We start from the raw sequence: 21,477 nt of genomic DNA on the forward strand, positions 1-21,477 counted from the left end.
ATAACTGATTTTTCTTTGCATATAAAATAATCTATTCACATAATAAAAAATTGATCCATCAAAGTCGCCATTTATGTTTGGCTTATCCATCGCTTACTTAAGTGCAAACAAACGATTTGAATTAGAGATTTAACATATTCAACTTCGTTTTATAGGAAATCTTTCTATTCGATGCCCACAAAATTTTCCAAAAAGCTGCAAAAGCTTTTGCTTTTGGAATGGGCGCGTGCCCTCTCATTTTCACCAAACTGAATGTTTATTTATGTATTTTGTTATTTTTAATATATACAAACACGAAAAGAGGTAGAGAGCGTCTAAGAACTTTGGCACTTGCAAAATATTCTTAATGTCCCGAAAAATCAACACTTTTACAGAAGTGCATGACATTCCTCTTAATTTGTTTGTTCGTTTTCTGTGCATTAAATCAATAAACTGTGTAAAATGGGCCCATCAATTTCCATTTTCATTTTAGTCTGCATTCATTTTAATCTACATTAATTCAGGGGAATAAAGTGTGGGAAAACATTCTCTATTGGATTCATTATTTGTGAATGCCTTGGAATTTCATTTGATTTCATTTTCAGACATACGAGTAGTATTTAAATGGGTGCTATTATTGCCATTTACATAAGAAAGTATTTAGAAAGCCATTTAGAAAAACTGCTAATTAATTTTTAAGTAATTGCTGCAGGACAGAGAATAGTTGTTCATACCACTGGCATAGTGCCACTGCCATTCAATGGCAACTTGACCCCTGTTTAACCCCTGCAACTAGGCGGACACCATCGGATATTGCCGGACAATCCGGACGGAAAACCATCCGCCGGACTGTCGGCGGGACATCTCCGATTTGACTTCGACTTGGCAATGCCCATTGGTCAAACACCGAGCCAAACAATGATTGAGTTTCGAGTCAAGGCCACCGAGCTTGGAAAACTTTATCGTTTAACTTCTCCGTTAGTGCGGGATGTGATATGTGCAAGGGGAGTCGGAGGGTCAGAGGTCGGCGGCTGGGGGCTTGGGGGTCAACAGCTGCTGCTGCTCGGCATTTGTATTCCGAATTGGCCTTACTACTGATTCATGGGCTTCATTTTCCGGCGGTTTGTCTGCCGAAAGCGAATTGAATGGCATAAATCAGTTGGCCAGACAATAATGAAAATGCTTGCCCATATTGCCACACTTATGTATCCGTATCTGTATCTGTATCTGCATCTCGTCCTTCTGCTCATTGTTGCTTTGCACACACATTTTGCGATATTGTGTATTGATATTCATTTCAAAAGTTAATCAAGCAAAAATGTTTGCAACTTCCTTGCCGCAAACTGTGGTCTCACCACATTGAATTGCTCTGCCTTCTCTGCTTCTTAAAGTTCGCCTGAAATAATGGATAATGGATAGTCGCGTGCCGGGGGTTTATAAGTAGCATAAAAAGAGAATGTATCCTGGACGAAAGAATCGTGTGGCATCCAACAAATGCCGGTTGCATGCCATGCGAATTATAAGAATGCATCAAGATGGCGAAGATTGCATGCTGCAAGGATTTTTTTACCCGTGGAAAGCAAGAAAAAATCTCTGAAATTCTGCACCTGGCAAATGCCCGGTCATTATGGTTTGTTTTTTCTGGTACTATTTTTGCTGTTTACCTGCCAGTGGAAAACGAAAGTCCAAACAGCCACGTTATCAAGAATTTAATTTTGTACCCATTTATAAACCAATATTGATACAACTGACTAGCAGGCCCATGCAAATGGCTTAAAGTGTTTCCTGGCAAAGCACAAGCCCACGTGAAATATAATAATAATTTACGTAAACTATAATAACTACGGTTTATATGGGTTTTCGCACAAAGGCTTCGACCAAATGAGTCAGCCTTCTGAGCCCCTGGATTTCGGCCGGATTAGGCCAAAACATTTTGATGACCACAGCTTGAATGGCCACATACACACACATGACAATGACTTGGTTGGGGAAATGGAGTGCGTACAATATATAACCATTATCAGGTGTCACTGCCGTTTGCTTACTTAGTCAGCGACAATTTCCATTCCGAAGACAGTGAGTGGGGTCATTGGGTGATTTGCGGAATGAGGAAGGGCTGAAGGGCTGAAGGGCTGAAGGGCGGAAAAGGGTCCGTGGCAGTCGTACACGTCGTACAATCAATTGCTATTAGTTTTCATTACACGCAAATTACCATAAAATCACACACAGCCAGTCAGTCCATCCGGACTCCTTGGTCCCCCTTTTTTGTACTACTCACGACGACCGCAAGGTGAACAGTTTTTCGATATTCATGGAATAATTACACTTTATCAGGGACACTTCATGAATTAACAACGCCCAAAAGGCAGGCTGCTTGCTGAAATTAGTCAAGTTTTGTTGCGTTTACGTGGAAATTATCGTAATTAGAATATATTGAGCAATAAAAGTGATTTTTATTATTGAACTTTCACCGGAGGGCAGGGAGGAACGATAGAGAGTTCACATACTTGCTCGCTGCTGATTTCGTTGCCCAGGTAAAATGGCAAACTTTTACCTGCCTGATTTCGGTTGCAAGGGGGCAAGGCAAGGGGCACTTTTTCACTTGCAGGGCTGCCGAACTTTCCACGGAGCCAGCCTGAAGTTCCTCAAAGAGCTCCAGACCAAAGGGCCCGAAGCCCTGGACTCTGGGCCAAATTAACTTTGATGCCTGGTCATAAAAACGCAGGCCATTTGCCTGCTACTAAATATCATAGCTCCAGCGAGGAGCTGAAAACACTGCAAAAAGTTGGGGCTTTCCGCCTGACGTTGACCGAGAAGTCCTGATCATAATTAACTAAATGAAATTCACTGGCTGAATGACAACGCGCATTACTCTCTCTGCCCCAAAGCGCTTAAATTTGACACAAAATCATTCAATTTGTTCCATCTAACTGGGGAGCAGCACTTCCAGTGTGCGCCGAGAAGAGGTCTTGGGGTTAGGGCTAGGAGTTCCAGTGGTCAATGGTTTCGGGACTCGAGTTGGAGGGCACATGTGCTGGTGTTTTGTCAAGAAGCGAATGTCAATAGCCAAAAACAGCTGTCAAAACACAGACGCTGCTCCTTTACGAGGATGATAATGTAATTTGACAATCAACCGAGTGCCACCAGGCCACCGAAAACGGGCTCTGAACTTTGAACGAAGGACCCAACACCCTGGACACAGGATTCAGGACTCTGGATTGTGGACTCTGGTGCCCGGTGGACTAATGCAACTTAATCGATTGGCATGCTGGCCATTTTCTAGGTAATCGACTTTGATGGCCATACTCGCACTTGGATGAAATGAATTCGGATGTTATGTGAAAATACGAACGGGCATTTAATGAGCAGCCAACTGACATGAAGGCCTCATAAATTGTTGCCCTGCTCGTCGGCTTTTATGAAAACATTTCCGAGGGACCCAAATGGATGGAATTTGACGTGGCTATATACATAGCTTCCCAAATGCACTTAGCCGAAGGTCCTGCATTGTTTTGTTTTATATGCAAAGAGCTTATAAAATTGAATAGAGCCCCGCGTATTCATAATAATGGCTCCAATGTGGGCACTGCGTATAACCCGCTTAATGTGTGCACTTAAATCTATAATATCGGCGAGCGTGTAAAAAATGTTGCATATAAATGATGCCCTTTTTTTGCAGGGTGGCTCTGCTGCCAAACGCTTTGCAGCTAAACGATGACAAAGGCCTAAGTCTTGAAACTCGACGGAACTGAGAGATCGCACTAGTATATATTAAGTTATAACTAATTTATTTGCTTGAAATTGCAGAAAGTTTCTAGCTCACTAAGAATGAAAGGATTTGCCAAGTTACAATGTTTGGGCAACATTCTCCCAAATGCAATTTGGGTCCAGCCCAAAGGAGTGCCCAGCAATAAATAGAAAAATTACATTAAAATAATGTTGTGTAAGCGAAAATTGCGTTTGCAAATCCAATCTGTGCGGAGTCGAAAAAGGGGCGACATAGAGTGGAGTTGCGATGGGCATGGGCTACTACTTGTATATAGTCCTGGCTGATGGTGAAACAGTACCCTGCAGTGTGGCACAAAATGGTCGAGTTTTTATAGTAACGCCCACATTAAATTACAAGCGGCCAGATAACTTTGCCAATGGCACTTTGATGATGCCGTTTGCCATTTGCCGTTTGCCATTTGCCATTTGCCATTTGCAGCTACTGCCATCCGATAAACCCTGAAACCTGAGAGTTGGCCAGTTGGTGTGAGTTGGTCGCACATAAAGTTTCGAGCGTCGTCTTTTTGATGATGAACAACTGCATTTTCAGCCAGATATGGCGGCGAACTGGGGTCTCACACTGAGCGAAAGCGGGTCGACCAACAATAGAGCTGCTCGAAATTTTGAATGCTTTATTGCTGAAAACTTGTAGTTCTCAAAATGTTTCAAAGTGTGACGAGTTCCTGCTCCAGGAACAGGACGCTTGGCATCGCTTCCCGTCACTTGCGGCTTTTCCGGGCGAAAGGGGAAAGTGCGAGGAAAGCGCAGTGAAAGGAAAGGGTCAGTCGGCTGAAGAGAGAACTTAACAAGCTGGTCAGGCAGGCAAATAGATAAACTAGCACCGCATGCTCGGCAATTTGACTCCGCTCGGCATGCAGGTGGTGCACAGGTGGTGCACAGGTGTTGCCCCCACCGGAAATGGTCAAATGGGTACTTTTCAGTGGGCTGGGGCACTCATACTCATGCACACTCGTGCACACCAACGTGCCTTGGTCATAGACAAGCGTTTCAGATTTACAAAACATTTTATTCAGTCGAAGTCTTAGTAGCAACAACCGCTCAGGTTCGCAGAGGAATGCGATGCATTCAGCATGCACTGAAAAAAAGTCCCCACAATGTTTATACTGACAATATCATTTTCCGCTATATTGGGAGCTAATGACGATGTTTTGGCTGACAACGAATTTGGTATGTATGATAAAGGCAATAATATAATACTTGCATATGCACATCTTCTGTTTATGTCGGCTCCGCCCGTCCATATTGACGTCACTCATGGTGATCTACACTACGCGTTTGGTACAGCTGTGCGCACTTAACGAGTTCACTTGCGTCTACTTCGGCTTCTCAACGATTAATGTGCAGTTTCGTGCAGACTGCTTTTTGTGCTCTCAATTTTTGGCATTCCCTTTTCATTAGGCTGCTTTCTCGCTCTAGCCCAGCAGCGCAAGTGGCCACGTTCAGCAGCAGCTCTATCGATCTCGTTCTAGCAGAGTCCCGTTTGTAGATAATTCATCTGCTCATTCTCACACATTGGCAATAAATAGGAACACGCATAATAGCAGAAGAAACATGAAGAAGAAGTAAATAGCGACACGTGCACACACATTATTTATTTATCTCATCTTGATTAACAGGGCTTTCGCTAATTTTTATTATGAATTGCTTTTCCATTCTCTTCTAATTTTATTTTCAAGTGGATGCCCTGTGGCGATTATTTATTTTGAGCAGTGCCAAAGTGGCTGGAAATGGAACGTCTATGTTTGCGGTGGCCAGGAGTTGGCTGTGGCAGTGGCAGTGGCAGTGGCAGTAGCCGTTGCAGGAGCAACTAGCCACTAGTTGGAGCTACTAGCCACTAGTGGCAGTGCAATTGCAGCACGTCCATCAGTGGCCCATTGTCTGTGTCGCGCATACATAATGAAGTGAAGTGATTGGACTGCAGGGGAATGGGTGTCCGGAGTACGGAGTCCGGAGTCCTTGGAGCTGGAGTTGCAGCTGCAGTTCACCTGACCCGGCCACCTCATCATCATCATCATCATCCGCATCCGCATCCTCATCCGCATCCGCATCCGCATGCCCATCTCCGCCAGCATCATCATCACAGTCATCATCGCCAGCTTGGATGTCAGGATGTGGGGCGGCGATTGGCTGCTGTTTGTTAGCGTTCATTGTGGAGCGAGGCCAAGAAGGTGGGAAAATAGGATTGGCAAATTGCTGGGAAAATTGTTGGAGGAGGTGGGCGGCAGAAGTGGGCGGTACATCGGTGTCGGATTGCCCATTGAAAGAAGCGCAATTAGCACTTCGATTGTGTTCAGTTGACGCGATTTGCATCAAATTAATGTCTTCATCAGCAGACAAACCGGACGGACAATCGACGACACGGACCGGACAATTGAAAACATTTTGCTATCGAAAATGATAAATGGATTCGGGCCAAAAAGAAATCAGATATCATCAGCTGAACCGTCTCATTCGTTGGGTACTTTACGTTTCAAATGGCTTATAGTGGTCTTAGTGTTTCTATGAAATTTAAGACTGGGCTAATAATTATTTGGCCTACGGCTAATCGGAATCAAATCGGTGCAAGCTTGGTGTTTCCACTTGAAACTTGTTGATCTTTCGGGGTCAAAATGGAGTCTGTTCTGGTATCCGTATCTGGATTTTCGAACTGCGGACTGATCCAAGTGGCGTCTGCTTATCCTGTCGTCCATTTCTTGTCTCCTGGCATCCTTTATTTATTTATTTTCCCAGCTTTCTTTCTTTGGGTTTTCTTTTTCCCAGCCAGTGTGTGTTAGTGTGTGTGTGTGTGTGTCTCGCTCTTGTTGTTTTTCTGGCTTTCCTTTTCTTTCATTTGCCTTCAATGCAATTATACTGGATAAATATCTTCTTCCGTTTTAGCTGTAATTACAAAAGTTTAATTGAGTTTTCTCGGCTCGTTGTGTTCTTTTTTTTTTTTTTTTGCTGCTGCTGCTGCTGCTCGCTGTTGTTGTTGTGGTGGGCGGAGTTTAGGGGGTGGTGGGTGGGTGTCCTGGATGGCAGACGAAGTTTTCCCTCCCAGAATTCGTCCTGAAGTTGTCGTATCGTTGTCGCCGCGACTGCCGTTGACGTTTGCCCATCCCAATCTGGAATCCAAATCCAGCTCTGAGTCTGGCCCCTACTTCTGCCATATCTTCTCCGTCTGTCCGCATCCTACACATTTTTTTTGAGTGCACAGAGCGAAAATGTTATCATGAAAATATGTAAATGCACCGAGATCCGGACTTATCATTTATTTTAGAAAATAATTGAGTAGCATATATTTTTAGGTTTAAGAAAGATTTCTTGTTTACCTTTTCCTTATTTATGTGCACTCTATGCATTATTGCATATGCATGATAATTATTACATGCAATTATTTTATGAATTCAAAAAACATATTTTATATTAATCTATACAAATCTTGAACCGCATAACTTTGTACTTTTTTGCACTTTCCGTGTAGTCTCATCCGCTGGATCTTGTTATTGTTGATATTGCAAAAATAACAAATAACAAGGGAGAACGTTATAGTCCAGCTCCTCGACTATCAGATACCCGTTACTAAAGTTGTGGAAGTGCGAACAAGAAATTTCAATGTTTTTTTAGGCATATCGATAGAAAAAAAAGAGGTATATACTCCTTTTTTCATGTGATCGGAAACGCTGCGTTCCGCCTGTTACACACGTTTCAGCGAATCCTATATACCCTCTTACTGTTCGAGTAAGGGGTGTAAAAAGAGTTGCCGCTCGTTGTCAGGCTGCCCGAACAGGCCTGCCTGTCTGTCTCTTGGCCACGTTATTGTTTTCCCTTTGCCGGGCCTTTGGCAACACTTTGTTAACACCCCACCAGCCACCCACTCCCCACTCCCCTCTCCCCGCTCAAGGACAGCGCATAATAAAAAGTGATTAAAACAGAAAATAAAGCTGCTAGCTGGGCTGCACATTTTTATTGATAAGATTGAAAGCCAAGTTCTGGCCCTAAATATTCGCTCACACTTCGTTAGCAGAGAATTGCGGCTAATCGGTTTTCAAAGTAATAGCGTTCTTCTCTTTTTAGAAAGTTTCTTTTGCGAACAAGTATTTATTAATATTAATTTCTTTATGAGGCTGATGCTTTTATTTCCGCATAAAAATAATTAACGTTCATAGGCCTTTCGCATTTTCCGTACCCAAAAATGCATATGTGAGTGTGTAATGGGGGCGTGAGTTGGCAAAGTCAATTTATATTTTAATAAATAGCGAAAGTGTTGAGAAGCGTCACAGGAACGCTTCTCAAAAACTGAAGGATGGGGAAGGAGCAGTTTGACTCTAGTTAATTTATTCATTGCAAATTTACATGCTCATGTTTGCAAATTTAAAAACTGCACACACACACTGGAAAAAGTGGGCAGTGGAAGTGGGCGGATAAGTGGGGGAAGTTTATTCAAAGCAGACTTTCCCTTTAGTAATATGTAAATCGGATTGCCAGCCGAGCAGTTCCTCGCAATCTGCAGCTCAGAAAACACACACATCACACGCATCTGCATCAGCGCCTCCACTGGATGGCATCCCCTGCATCCACTGCATCCACAGCATTCCCAGCATTTACATATCATAGTTAACACAACGAGCGGCGATGGGATATGGTATTATGATTTGGAAATTAGCTCCCCGGGGTCCACAATAAACTTGTTTATTTTATGTGCCACTATAAAAACGACCTTTGCAATCTCGCCAGACAGTTCAAGCGTATTGCATTTACCGCAGGGCAAAAATAATTGACAAAATTAATTTTTGATTAATTGGAATAATACTTTAAAGATGCTGCTCATGTTTTCCATCACTTGTTAGCTTCAGTATAAATTGCTTGTTTTAAATACCAATAAGACTAACTAAACAGATGTTTTTATTGTTAATTTCCGGTCGATGGAGTTATACGTTTTTTGTGACAACGGTTCAAAATTGATCCGTTTTTTGTTTTGGCATTTCCCAATTGAATTGACCGTTTCAAATCTAATATAATAAATTACATACGCTCGAGTAATCTAATATTTATGATGAAAGTATACCTAAGCATAAACCACTCGGTCCCAAGAAAACATAACCAGACTTATCCGCACCCATTTCATATGCATTGGATGAAAAGAAATTCGCACAAAATGGAAGGTGGAGACGGGGTGTTTTGCTGTGCGATGTGGGCGATTCAGTGGGATGTGGATGTGCGGCATTCCTGTCAAAACAAATCCGTAAGAGATTACATTAAAAGGCGCATTTGGACAGCTCAATCGCAAAATAGCAAAACATTCCAGCAGAGAATCCACTCTGTATGTTGTGTGTTCGTATGTTTCAGATATATCCCCAGCGGATTTACTAGACGCCAACACCCAAATCAAATCTGCACTCCCCAGTCCCCAAGATTTTCCCTCCGGTTCCGCACTTCCCGGGGAAATGATGGAAAGTTCCCTGATGCAAGCTGACAGTAGTTTTTTATTACGAATTCATGTAATCTTTCTACGTGGCTCGCTTTTTTAAACGGCCAATCTCTCAATTTTTCCCCCCATTCATTGGGGCAAACTTGAGAAAATGAGGAAATGGAGGCAAGGTGGTTGACAAGCTGGAACTGCGATTGATTCAATAAGCGATAAATTATGCTAATTTCAGGTTGGATTCTGGGATCGATGGGGTTTCTCTTCGCCTCAATTTAGATTAATGATTCCCGCCGTGCTTGTGTGCCGATAGATACATACATATGTATGTATGTTACTAAATAACAGCTTCAAAGTTAGTACCGCTGGAAATGGATATTAATGACAGTTTTCTTGCACATAATCTGAAAAAATATTTGAAATATGTCGAAATATTTGCAATATACCCTTGGATACCACATAAATGCATTTATTTAGCTTTTTTAAGCCTTATGAATAAAATGAACAAAATTACAAATAAAGTGCTATAAAGTAATCCTTACTTTTATAGGCCGACTTATCTATTCCCAATTAATGGCATATTTTCTTTCGAACTTTTGCTGCACTATGTTTCATTACGAGTATTTTTTGGTATCTCCTAGGCACATTACATCACTTGATGGGATTCCTTACACATAACCAAACTTTGGTTATGGCCATCTTGTGTGACTTGGCCGTAAGCCGACAAATCAGCTTAGATGGAGTGCGATGCCGTCGTCGGAGACAAGTATAGTGGACTCAGGAGCCAGGTCCCACGACCCACGACCCACGACCCAGGAATCAGGTCCTTTGGAAGCCCCACTCGTTCGTCCACCCACTTTTGAGCCGACAGTTGAATCTGACATTCTGAAGGACCTGGCAACCGCAAGGAGCCTTTGTCATGCAAAGAGCTATGGGCCACCACCCGCAGTGCCACGCCCACCGACCACACAAAGCCCAGGTGAGACACTGCCAAAGGGGCGCGGCGCTGGCAGGGGGTACTCTATAAATTGTAAAACTATTTTCAATAACAGCACACAACAAGGATGCTCGGAGCTGAGGTCTCTGATTATTTGCCTTCTACCTTGACAAGACGTCACCACTGAGAGAAAGTACATTGTCTTCAAATGGATTTTCCACAAAATTGAAATGAACGCATTTTCATAAGCTTGGCAAGTGGGAGAAAAGAAGCTGTTTGGCTTCATATTCTATCGGTTGTATTAATATTTCAATGGCTGCACATGCTTGTTTATTTCTAGTTGCACATTATTTTGATGTAATGGCGCCGATAAACAATTACAGTAAACAATAAACTAGTATTTTTGCGTGCTGCAGACGGACTGTCCGAAAGAAAGGCAATCTTCCCATCCCCTTTGTAACTTCTTTTGCAAAAGGGATTTTAATACCCAGTAGAATTAGCAAAATCGTGTTAGGGACTTCTGAAAAAGTTTGCGCCAATACTGGGTTTTGAATAATGTTAATAATATAATATAAATATATATTATATGGTTTTATATAATATTTTTTATGTAAAAGGCTTGCGTTTCAGTTGCCAATGCACCCATTTCAAATCTGTGCTTTATATACAGAACAATTCCACTAATAGGTATCTGTTAGTCGTGCAGGTGATCCTCGTCCCCCGTTTTTGTCGTTAGCCTGGGAAGCAGGCTGCAGATTTCAACTCGACTTTGGGCAACTTCTCGAGAATACTTTTTAGAGAGCGGTCGGGGGAGTCTAACAAAGTTTATTCTTTCTGCCATTCTTTTTTCGTGCGCCGTGTTTGGTTTTTTGTCTTTTCGTAATTTAGCATATTCCTTGCAGCACTTGTTGTCCTTGTCTGCTGTGTTCTTAAGTTTTGCTTCACCGTTTGCGGTGTGCAAATGCAAATTGCTTGGCTTGCATATTTTCCCCCTCCCCCCAGCCTCCTCGATGGTTTTCCTCGGCTTTTCCTCCGCTTTTCCCGAAGACAGGACAAGGATTGGAGCTGATGTAGCTGAAGTGCGGCCAGCCGCATTGATAGTTCCATTCCCAGAGACAGGTAAGTGGCTTCTTTTGGGGACCTGGGGGGCCATTTCTGTAGTGGGCGGCAGTGGGCGGCAGTGGGCGGAAATCAATTCGCAAATAACTCAAAGTTAACTCATCGAATCAGGGGAGTTGATAAAGGGAGTTGCCGGGTCCTCAGTGGGAATTGCTTCACTTAATGAAGCGGTGTCTCAAATATTCTGGTATAATTGAATACTTGATTTGTAAGCCAAATACATCTCGTACATATATCACATTCTGCAGACATTGTTTTATTTATGTTTTCCTTTTCAGATTTATGTTTCATGAGTTCCATGACAAGCTGAATGAAATACTGTAGCTATATTCCTTAATCAGACATAATTGCCTTATGTATAATAATATTTAATTGAATTATTTCTTCCTCTGCACATTGTACTTAATTAAGTAGAAGTGCATATTTTCTCACTGATTCCCAACCTCTCAATTATCCACTCGTTCGCTGATTCGTTTAACAATTTAATCACTCAGTCATCCACGCCATTCATTCATCTTCTTCAGTTTGAATAAATGATGAAAACTGCCCTTTCAGTTTTTCCGCAGTCCTTCAGTTTTTCGTCAGTTGTCTTTCGGTCGTGTGTCCAGATGTTTTGATTCAGTTTTAATTCATTTCACTTGGTGACCCAGCCACCCGTACACCCCTTGAGTCCTGGCTGTTATTGCTCTTCCCATTGTTATTGTTTCACCACTTGTTGTTTTATTTTTTTTGGTTTTTTGTATTTCTCTGAGTTGCTATTAAGAAAAACGCCTCCAAGAATAATCGACTAAACGAGCGGGCAAACGACAATTGCTTCACTGCGAAAAAAATACCATTGAGTGTCGTTGAATAAAATTGCTGACAGAGTTGCATTTCAAATTATTAGGCATTTTTTTTGCTTGAAAACTGATTTGTTCAGCTAGTTTTTAAAGCAGTTGTAGTTATCGCCGATTTATCGGATTTTTACAATATACTGTTGCACAGTTTGAAAGTAATGTGAAAACCCTGCTGTTTACTGATAAGAAATATTTAATGAGCAGAGATTGCAACTTTTTTCGCCGTGTGGAGCAAATCACCCGCCCGCTCCTTGCCGGAGGTCCTTGATATGCCGCCCGACCCTTGTTCGCCGTTCGGCAATGTGTCCGCTTCCTTGGGCTCGCCTCGAAATGCAGCCAACCAGCCGGCAATAAAAATATGATTGTATTTTCGCTTGAGTTGTTTTCATTTCTCGATGATGTCGAGGACCAGGACGAGGTCCTCTGTCTGCGGCCGAGTCCTCAGTCCACAGTCCCCAGTCCTCAGTCCTCAGTCCACAGTCCACAGTCCTCAATTTCGAGTCCTGAGTTCTGACCCAATGCATGGTTAAATCAGGCGAGCGCCAGCGGTCGAGCATTGAACCGCTTGACGTTGTTTTTCCAGCGCCGCCTTTTGTTTTGCTTTCCCTGTTTTCCGTTTGCCTGGCTTGCCCTTTTCCACTTCCCTTCCCTGCTCTTGCCCACCCATCCCTGCGGATCCCCTGCGTATCCCCATTTCGAAATCAGGACGGCAACTCTCGCATATTCGCTACATTACATTTCTCGTTGCCATTAATCGTGCATCTCAGGACTTTCAGGACTCGGAAACTCGTGAACTCAGAGCTCGCAACGCATACACATACGTATCCTGAGCAATTTTCCCTTCGAGTGTCTCGCTCGTATTTACTCGAGTGATGTAATTTTTGAATAGCTTAAGGCATCTCAAAATGTTTAGCAAGGCAAATCCTTTTTAAACGTCGATTTTCCTTCGTGTCCGTTACTGTTTGTGTGTGTGTGTGTGTGTTTCTGTGTGCGGTCGTTTGGGCACTTTGCATATTTTCTATTATTGTTATTAATAATCATAAATTATGTTAGTTTTTTCGGGGGAAGAAACATCTTTCAGAGCGTATATCCCAAGTAATCGGCGGAGTTTAGCTACGGAGCGAACCTTAACACTGGTTCGGCTTTAGTTTGCGTTATTCAACACTGGCAATGCGCGTTGCATGTAGCAATACCAATGCAATTAATTTAGTCCTTTTTTCAAATATTTTCTCAGAATAGTTTACTGATAAACATGCCCTACGGTTAACCCAAGCCAATTCAAAGAACAAACGAAGTGGGCAGTGCAAAAAACAAAAAATGGAGGCAACAAATTTGTAATGAAATTGTGTATGCTGACATTTCGAAAAATTGCTTTTTAACCTTTGTGCGCGCCGCCGTTCCCCTTTGACCCCCGGCGGCACCAAACTGCAGCTACTTCGTGTGTGTCAGTGACATGTTAGACGTGTATCTGAATCTCCACCCCTCGCCATGTGCTGTCCCACGACCCGGATTCAAGTAGTGACTCAGGCCAGGAGCTCTTCCTCTGCACTGATAATAAAAAGGGGGAAATATGAGAAAACTTTCTTAACCATCCCATTTTGTACTCATTACATAAATTATGTTCATTGAAGTTGCATGCTTTCTTATTTAAAGATTTAAAACTTGTTTCTAACATATAATAAAAAGAGGAACAAGAAAGGCTTGAAATGGTGTCAAGCAGTAAATGCTGTTTCGCCGTTTTCAGTATTTTCTTGCAGTGTGCCAAAGCAAAGTTGTGTGTGCAGTCTGCGAAAATCTGTAAACCGAAAAGTCTGTGACATGTTTTTAAGTTTCTCAGCTTGGCATGCAGATTATTATTAGGTTGTCTGTCCGTTCGTCTGTCTGTCCGTATGGCTGTCCGTCCGTTTGTTCATCTCGTGCCAGGTGAGTCCCCGGGAAAACTTTGCCCATGTCCAGTGACAGAAACAAGTTCGAGGGGGCGATGCTCCTGCTCTGTGCTGCGCCTGTGTGTGCCATAAGTTTTGTTCTAACAAACCAATTACTCGCACCAATTTCCAAAACAGGCTGACTTGCCTTTAACCTCCATGATGGAAGAGTTCGACTTTGAGATATCCCAATACCAAAAACAGAACACAGAAAACAGAAGGGGCAAAGCGGACGGAAACGAGCGACAGAGACAGAAAAGCTGAAGAAAATACAAATACGACTTTGAGTTACTTTTTCATTATTTTGCCAAGGAGTTTGTCCTCTAGCGTGTGTGTTGCAATGTTCAAAACATTGGCAGATGTCGCCGCACTAGCAAAAGTTACGAGAGCGGCAAGTGGAAAGTGGCACAGGAAATGGGGGAGTGGGCACAAAAAAAATGAAGACAGACAAGACATCCCAGCCAGCCAAGTCAACAAAAAAAAAAAACGTAAAAATTGTAAAAAATGGAAAAAAGAAGAAAAAATGGCGCATACATATGAAAAAAAGTTGCTACAAGCGTTCCTTTTTTTCTTCTAATTTTGTGCTTTCTTTTGGTGTCTTTCCTTGGGAGCTGGAAAAACCCGAAATTGTTTAAGCCAAAAAGAGGGGAGCCAAGGTGTCCTTAAAGCAGCCACTAAGTGCTCCTAAAACCAACTCATCGGAAAGATCAGGGAATGTTTTGGGTGTATTGAAAGGGGGAAACAACATCTTGGGGTAAGTGAATATCCATTGCACTTAATGCCTGGGAAATATTCAAGAGGCATTTGCGCAGGAAAACACGCTCTTACTTTATGATCAAGTTGCAGTTGCATAGACTTATTTCATTAATTCATATATTTCTTAATTATAAATGTTTACTTATGTGCACCAACAGACAATGCTGGTCAAAGTGAATTATTAATTAAGGACAAACATAAATAAATCTCATGCTGTTTACTATTTACTTTGGTTTGCCATTCTTGAATAAAATGTATTAATTATTTTTATCATTTTCCTTACCCCATTTGACGTCAAAGACTTAGCATATGGTAACTATATATCGCAAGTCCTGTTTGGTGGGATGAGCAAGTTTTCGCTGTAGCAGCCGGCTATATCTGACATGTGGCATGCTGCAAGTTGCAAGTTGCATGTTGCATGTGGGTGTCACCGCCTGCGGTTGTTCTTACTCGGGATTAAGACGCTTTTCCACGTTGCTGGGGTTTTCTGAAAGGCCCCGGCTAGTGCGACATAATCTTCTTGCCACGCCCCTTCACGTGGCGCCCCTCTCTCTGGCCGCTTAACTTTTTCCACTTGCATTTTGGCCCCGCTTACAGGATATTATGGCATCGCAAAAGAAGGAGCAGCAGCCGCGCATGTTGTGTGCGCTGTAAAAAGTTTTTAATTTTTCTTTTCAAACATTTAACTAAAAGAGCAAGTGCAGCCCACCACCTACCCCTCACCCACCAAAAAAAAAGGGGGGAAGTGGAAGTGGAAGTGAAAAAAGAGCAGAGGAAAGATTCCCCATTTTTTCTTGGGGCTGGCTGCCTTTGCCTTTTGCCAGCTTCCTTATAGAACTCATAACTTTGGCCTGGCAAAATATCATACGCATAAAACAACATACGATGCAATCTGCCACCGCCTTTGCCCCGCATTTTCCGACCCCCCACCCATGCCCTGCCCGCCAAACTGCACTTTCCCCCATTCAGATTTTGCTGCGATTTTCCTGCTGGTTTATTTTTCTTTTAATGAAACAGTTGTTGCCTGGCGGCATTATGACGATTATTATTATTATGAGGCATGCAAAAGTTGCCGTTAAAGCATCGTGTAAAATAATATTTAGACGGCAACTTTTGAAAGGCTTTTCCACCACCACCACCACCCCCTTCTCATTTTCACCCTGCGGCACGGCTTAATTAAATTTCAAGCAAGCCAAAAATCCGAGCGAAGACCGCCAAATGAAGAGCAATGCCAAAACTCAATCCGATGTCGCTCCAATTGCACCACAAGCTTCAAGTTCCTCGTCTGAGTTGCTTGGAAAATCTCTCAAATTAATTGAGTCCGTAAAGCCTTAGTTTCGATGCCAGGTTAGCCAACTCCCCATACTCCCCATACTTCCCATACTTCCTATACTGCATACCTCACACCCATTTCCCATTTCCCAGTTCCCATTCCCAATCCAAGCTGATGAAGCCCTGGAAAATTCTTCAGCTGCACTCGGTTGACGAAATTAATTTCCCTTTGTTGAGGTTGAATACTCATTGTGCGAATGCCATGAAATTCATCTACACAGTCCAGATTTGAATGCACTATGTTGTGATTTTGATGTGGAAGCCCCTGCCAGTCGGGCATTTCAATTGAGCAGGCAGTTCTTTTCCAGGGTGCTAAGGGGTCTCTCGGCTGTACAACCCATTCGCAAATTGTAACCAAGTTGACAGAAATTTTTCACCTCAAAACTGCTATGGCTTCATAGAAATAGAAATAAATGTCGAATTGAGGTTTCAAAGTAAAAATGTTGTTAAATGATATTGATATGATATGATATGATATGATATGATATGATATGATATGATATGATATGATATGATATTAAATGTGACAAACAGTATTTAACAATATGTTTGATGGTAATTTGAGCCACATTTTCAAGGAATTTAACCTAGTGACAGCTTTCATATTTGTAACCATGATATATGCTTTGGAAATTAAATATTAATTAATAGCTGCTATTTAATTCTGAATTTTTTCAGTGTGCGCTCGCCAAAGCTAATTGGCTTCCGATGCTCGGTAATTTTTAAATGGCCAAAACTGCAGGATGGCTGGCCAAAATAAAGGTCTGGCCGAAACGCAAACCTTTGGACGTTGCGCCGGCATAATCATAATAGGTTTTTCCTCCTCCCCTGCTCCCCCGCTCCCCCGCCGACTTTTCCGACCGTCGGAAATGTCTGTCTGGTGCGATAAGCAGCGAGCAGTCGCACTTTTGTAGTCGCACTTTTGACAAACTACAACTCTCTCTTTGTCCCTTGATTGCCAAACAGGATGCGGGCCTCGTCCTGGCTCAGTCGCACTGTCACCGGCAGAAGTCGGTGCTCTAAAACAATTTGCCATTAACATTAATGACATCAATCGCTGGGTGTTCATTATATTGCCCCAAAAAGGCAAGCAGCCTGGCCATGTGGCCCTTATGATGACGTTACTCCACTGATGGACATGAATCTGTAATGGAATTCAATAAAAGCTGAGAGTGCAGAAACCGTTTGACACGGAATTCAATCGACTCTGGTCCTCTGGTCCTCTGGTCCTCCGGTCCTCCGGCAGTGGCAACCGCCCCAGAAACTGAGAAGGGGCTTTCCCGGCCTTTTCGGGGGCGGGCCTCGGTTCGGTTGGCTTTTCCGTGGCAATTCCAGTGTGGGCGTGGGCATCGAAACTCATCAGCCGGACGCTTGTCGGGCTCATTTGTTAATTTTGTGCAATATCGGCGAGTGGCCATCGCCCCGTAGCCAGTTGGGTGCCTCGATATCGCCCAGTCCTTGAATCCTCCAGTTTGAGCAGTCAGGACCCACCCGTGGTCATCGGGAGCGGGGCGAGCGAAACATTTAACATGCGGCAATATTTATTGCCATGTGACACACGACAATGGGGTATATTAACTGGAAGGTGAATGGGAGATGGCAGTTTATTAATTTGGAGTATCAGAAAATTGGGTACGGAGCATCAAAGCTACCATAAGTAAATTAAGGGGAATACAAAGGGATTTATAGACTTGATTTAGTTTATTTTAGTTAAAATTTATAAAATGGTTAAAAAGAACTGAATGGCTCTATATTTTTGAATAAGAAAGTCACATTTAAGAGAGATATTTCTTAACTCTACTTGAGTTATCAGTTGCGACAGCTGAATTGTTCGGATACTTGTAACTGGAAGTTTGATCGTGCGGTTAAGAAGCTCTGTGGATTGCCATTTGAATGTAAACTCAAATCGCCTTTGGATCATTAGCCATCGCGAATTAGCTCGCCATGGAAATGGCAGCAAATGGGAATTGGATTGCAGCGAGGACCCAGTTCGCGGATGTGGCATCATCATGTGCCCAACTCCTCCGTCCTAATTAACCGCCCACTTGCAGGACACCCAAGAGGGGGCGGGGCCATTCCACCTCCCACATCGCATATGCCCAAACCCATCCGATTCCACATTCGAAGCTATGACGGATTGTCCAAGCCGTTTTCCTGTTTGCCGGCAATCGCCAATTGCCAATTGGAATCGGGCGACTCTGTGGGATTAGCACGGGTGCGAATGCCGCGACGCCTGAGGCGGTGGACACATTTGGCGGTTGAGGGTTTGGTGGGCTCACGGGGGTTAATGAGAACAGGTGCAGGAAGCGTGGACGAAGTCATCACTTGTGTGGTTTGCCCCACTTGCAGCATGAACAAAACAAAGCCGGAGCTCAATTGTCTGCCTGAATATTCCACTTCTCTGCTGCTAAAACGTTTCCAAAGCACAGATTATGTAATTGTGCACTAAACATTATAGAACAATTGGCAGAGACACAGAAAATCGCACGGCATAAGCAGATAATCACATGATTAACATTACAAAATCCATTTTGGCAACCCAGCAGTTAAGCTACAACCGAGTTTAACGAGCTGTTCGTCTATAGAAAGTTGTAAGCATAGCGGAAATTTGTATGAATTATTGAAATAAGTGAGCTGCAATGCAGGGCATCTGCTCGTCGTTTAAGTGGGCCGCGCTGGCGACAGTGGAAACTCCCATCTGCCGGCTGACTTCATTTTTAACGGTCAAGTTGTCTCGGTGCGAGCAACTTGCTTTTATTGCATTTGCCCGGCAAGAAAGCCATCCCATCCGATCCGATCCCATCCGATGCGATGCGAATGGCCAAGAACTTTGACGTCCAGCCCGGATGTCGATTCCAATAAACGGGATTCGGGACAGGCGTTAAGCTGCGAGCTCTTTATGTACTACTCTGTACTCTGTATGTTGTATTGTATGTGCGCCACATGTGTGTGCTGTGTGTGCTGTGGGTGGTGTGTGTGCTGTGGGTGGTGTGTGCTGGGTGTGGGACAGCCAGTCCTGGCACTTTAATTAATTTCTTTAAGTTCATTAACGTTTGACTTGTCGGGGAATAAGGGACAGACAAGCGGCAGACAGGCAATGGGCGGTGATATTGGAAAGGCACTCGGCACTTTGATGACATTGTTGGCCAGACTCGGTATCCATGGGATTTTCATTGGTGGGCGGAGGATGGACTCCTGCTGTCACTTGGGTTATGCGTTTATCACCCTGGATTCATGAAATTGCTGTGCGTTCTGGCATTTCCGCTAAATGACAGTATCAATATTGTCACTTGTAGCCACAACCAACGCACTGGCGCTTTATTATATAAACATTTGCTGGATTTACGACATCTTCTTTTTAATTATGCAGCTCTACATTGAAACATTTACAGCCAAGCTATGGGGAAAAATCCTTGTTTGCAGTCCAAAAATCAAACTTTTCGTTACAAATTGGTTCAAATGATTGCCGTACATCGTTGAGCTTCTACTATTTTGCATTTGTTTTCTTAAATTTTTACAAAATGCCTAAATTTACACAAAAAAGATTTTCCTATAACCTTCAAAAAGTGTTGTGATTTTCCTTCAAAAATAATGTGTTTTCGGGTCTTTATAGCACCTGTCTTTTTCGCATAATCCTTTCTTAAGATGAGTGTCCTTTCTGCTCGCAGGACATTAATTGTGTTGGCCGCTCGTCTTTCTGCTTAGTGCCATATGGGCATTAAAGATAGCCGGCTTGAATATTTCCTCGCACTCAATTGAGGTGAACCCGATGTGCGGCCATCCTTTTTGGCCATGGTCCTTTGAGCCCGTGTCCCCAGTATCGCTGATGGCCTGCATCGCCATCGCCATCTTGGTGGGACTCGGTGTGGGCATGGAGGTGTTGGCATCCTTAAACCGTCCGCGTTCCAATTCATTTTTCAAAGCTAACCAAAAGCAACCCACCCACGTTTCCATTGGGCCGTGGATGTTTTTCCAACGTTCATTTTTTGGCAGCTCATGAATATTCATAGACATGAGCGGCCAAAGGACCGCGTTTGACTATCTGACACAGTCAGCATTTCTGGGGGCAGGAGGAGGCCCACGACGACCACGACGACCAGGGTGGGAGTATTTTGAAACTGCTTGCCTTGAGCAGGCATTTTTGTACAGGGGTCAAAGGGCAGAGGAAGCGCCCTTTAAAAACCCCATTAAAGCAAAGAAAGTGCGCCCCACAACGGCTTGAAACTCGCCAAATTTATATTTATTTCAGATCGCACTTAACGGGCATACTTATTTGCAATCCTTGCATCTCAGAGATAAAATAGACAAAATATATGCATCGTTTTAAAATTTATAGTTGTATTCAAGGGCATCGTGTTTTACTTGATTCATTGCTCTGGTGACTGCAGATTTCCTGGCTGACTTGGCACTGGACTTTATTCCTGATCTTGCCCACTATGCTGATCCGCATCCTTTCCTCCCTTCGCATCCTGCGCCTGGGTCATCGCAAACATCTTCGTCCATTGCCTAGCGATTTTGTCGTGCTCCCTGCGATTTGTTTTGTACTGATCGGCAATGCACATGACTAGTGGATCGTCCGGATTGCACTCAATCATCAGCACGTAAATGGAAAGTAGGACCTGGGGAGAAATTCAAAATGGTCAATGGCCTTCTCCCAAGAGACTGGATAGTGAAATCAAAACCACCTTGGCCACATTCATCACCGGCGACCATCGTTCGCCGAGAACATCCAGGCAAATGGCGCCGCGACTGTCCACGTTGCAGTGGTAAATCCGGGTGGTGAACCGGATGCGTGGCGGGCGGAAGGGATAGCTGGCCGGAAATCGTATATCCAGCCGGAAGTGACCGCCTTCGTACACGGAGCCAGCTGGCCCGTTCACACCTGCCGTCCAGCGCAGAAGATCCCCGTGATGCAAGTCGGCGGTGCAATTCGGTGGCGGATGTTTCCGAATGTCCTGCAGTTCGCGCTTGATTCGCACCACACAACCAGTGATTGGTGCCTCGGTGGATTTGCCCGAAGCACCGTGACTGCGGCTGGTGCTGGGTGCCGCATCTTCCACGGAGCTGGCCGCACTGGTTACCGAGAGCACTTCGGGCTCGACCGCCACGTCCACTTCCGATTCCGTTTCCGCTCCCGCTCCCGCTTCCGCTTCCGCCTGCGCGTGCGCTTCCGTTTCCGGTTGGGAACTTACCTGATCGCTGGACATTGCGGCGATTTTGAGTGGCGATATCTGGCTCTTACTTCAATTTTGTTTGGCTTTCATATTTCCAGCCCACGCACAAAGCCCAACTGATTTTAGTCTCACGATCGGTGAACTTTATTCCAAAGCCTGCTGAATTGGGTAAGGCAACCAAGAAGTACGATTTTGTTACAATAATACAAGCGCACAAATGAACATGTGC

General features: G+C 43.7%; 1 protein-coding gene across 1 annotated transcript; it reads right to left on the reverse strand.

The window, feature by feature from the left end:
* Nucleotides 1-20,335: 20,335 nt before the first annotated feature.
* Nucleotides 20,336-21,380, reverse strand: LOC6551363 (ubiquitin-conjugating enzyme E2 4). Its single transcript, XM_001978340.3, has 2 exons — nucleotides 20,760-21,380; nucleotides 20,336-20,693 (listed from the first exon to the last, which is right to left on the reverse strand). Exons 1-2 carry the CDS (start codon nucleotides 21,279-21,281, stop codon nucleotides 20,490-20,492), a joined length of 726 nt encoding a protein of 241 aa, XP_001978376.3. The 5' UTR covers nucleotides 21,282-21,380; the 3' UTR covers nucleotides 20,336-20,489.
* Between the last annotated feature and the right edge of the window lie 97 nt (nucleotides 21,381-21,477).

This window comes from Drosophila erecta, unplaced genomic scaffold, assembly GCF_003286155.1.
Source record: "Drosophila erecta strain 14021-0224.00,06,07 unplaced genomic scaffold, DereRS2 tig00000126-arrow-pilon, whole genome shotgun sequence".
NCBI classification, from domain to species: Eukaryota; Metazoa; Arthropoda; class Insecta; order Diptera; family Drosophilidae; genus Drosophila; species Drosophila erecta.

Bases quoted from the DNA above. Each gene is read 5' to 3' on its own strand.
- LOC6551363 (XM_001978340.3), bottom strand. From the start codon at position 21,281: ATGTCCAGCGATCAGGTAAGTTCCCAACCGGAAACGGAAGCGCACGCG. The intron at 20,694-20,759 runs GTGGTTTTGATT...ATTTCTCCCCAG, and splicing joins CGGTGATGAATGTGGCCAAG to GTCCTACTTTCCATTTACGT.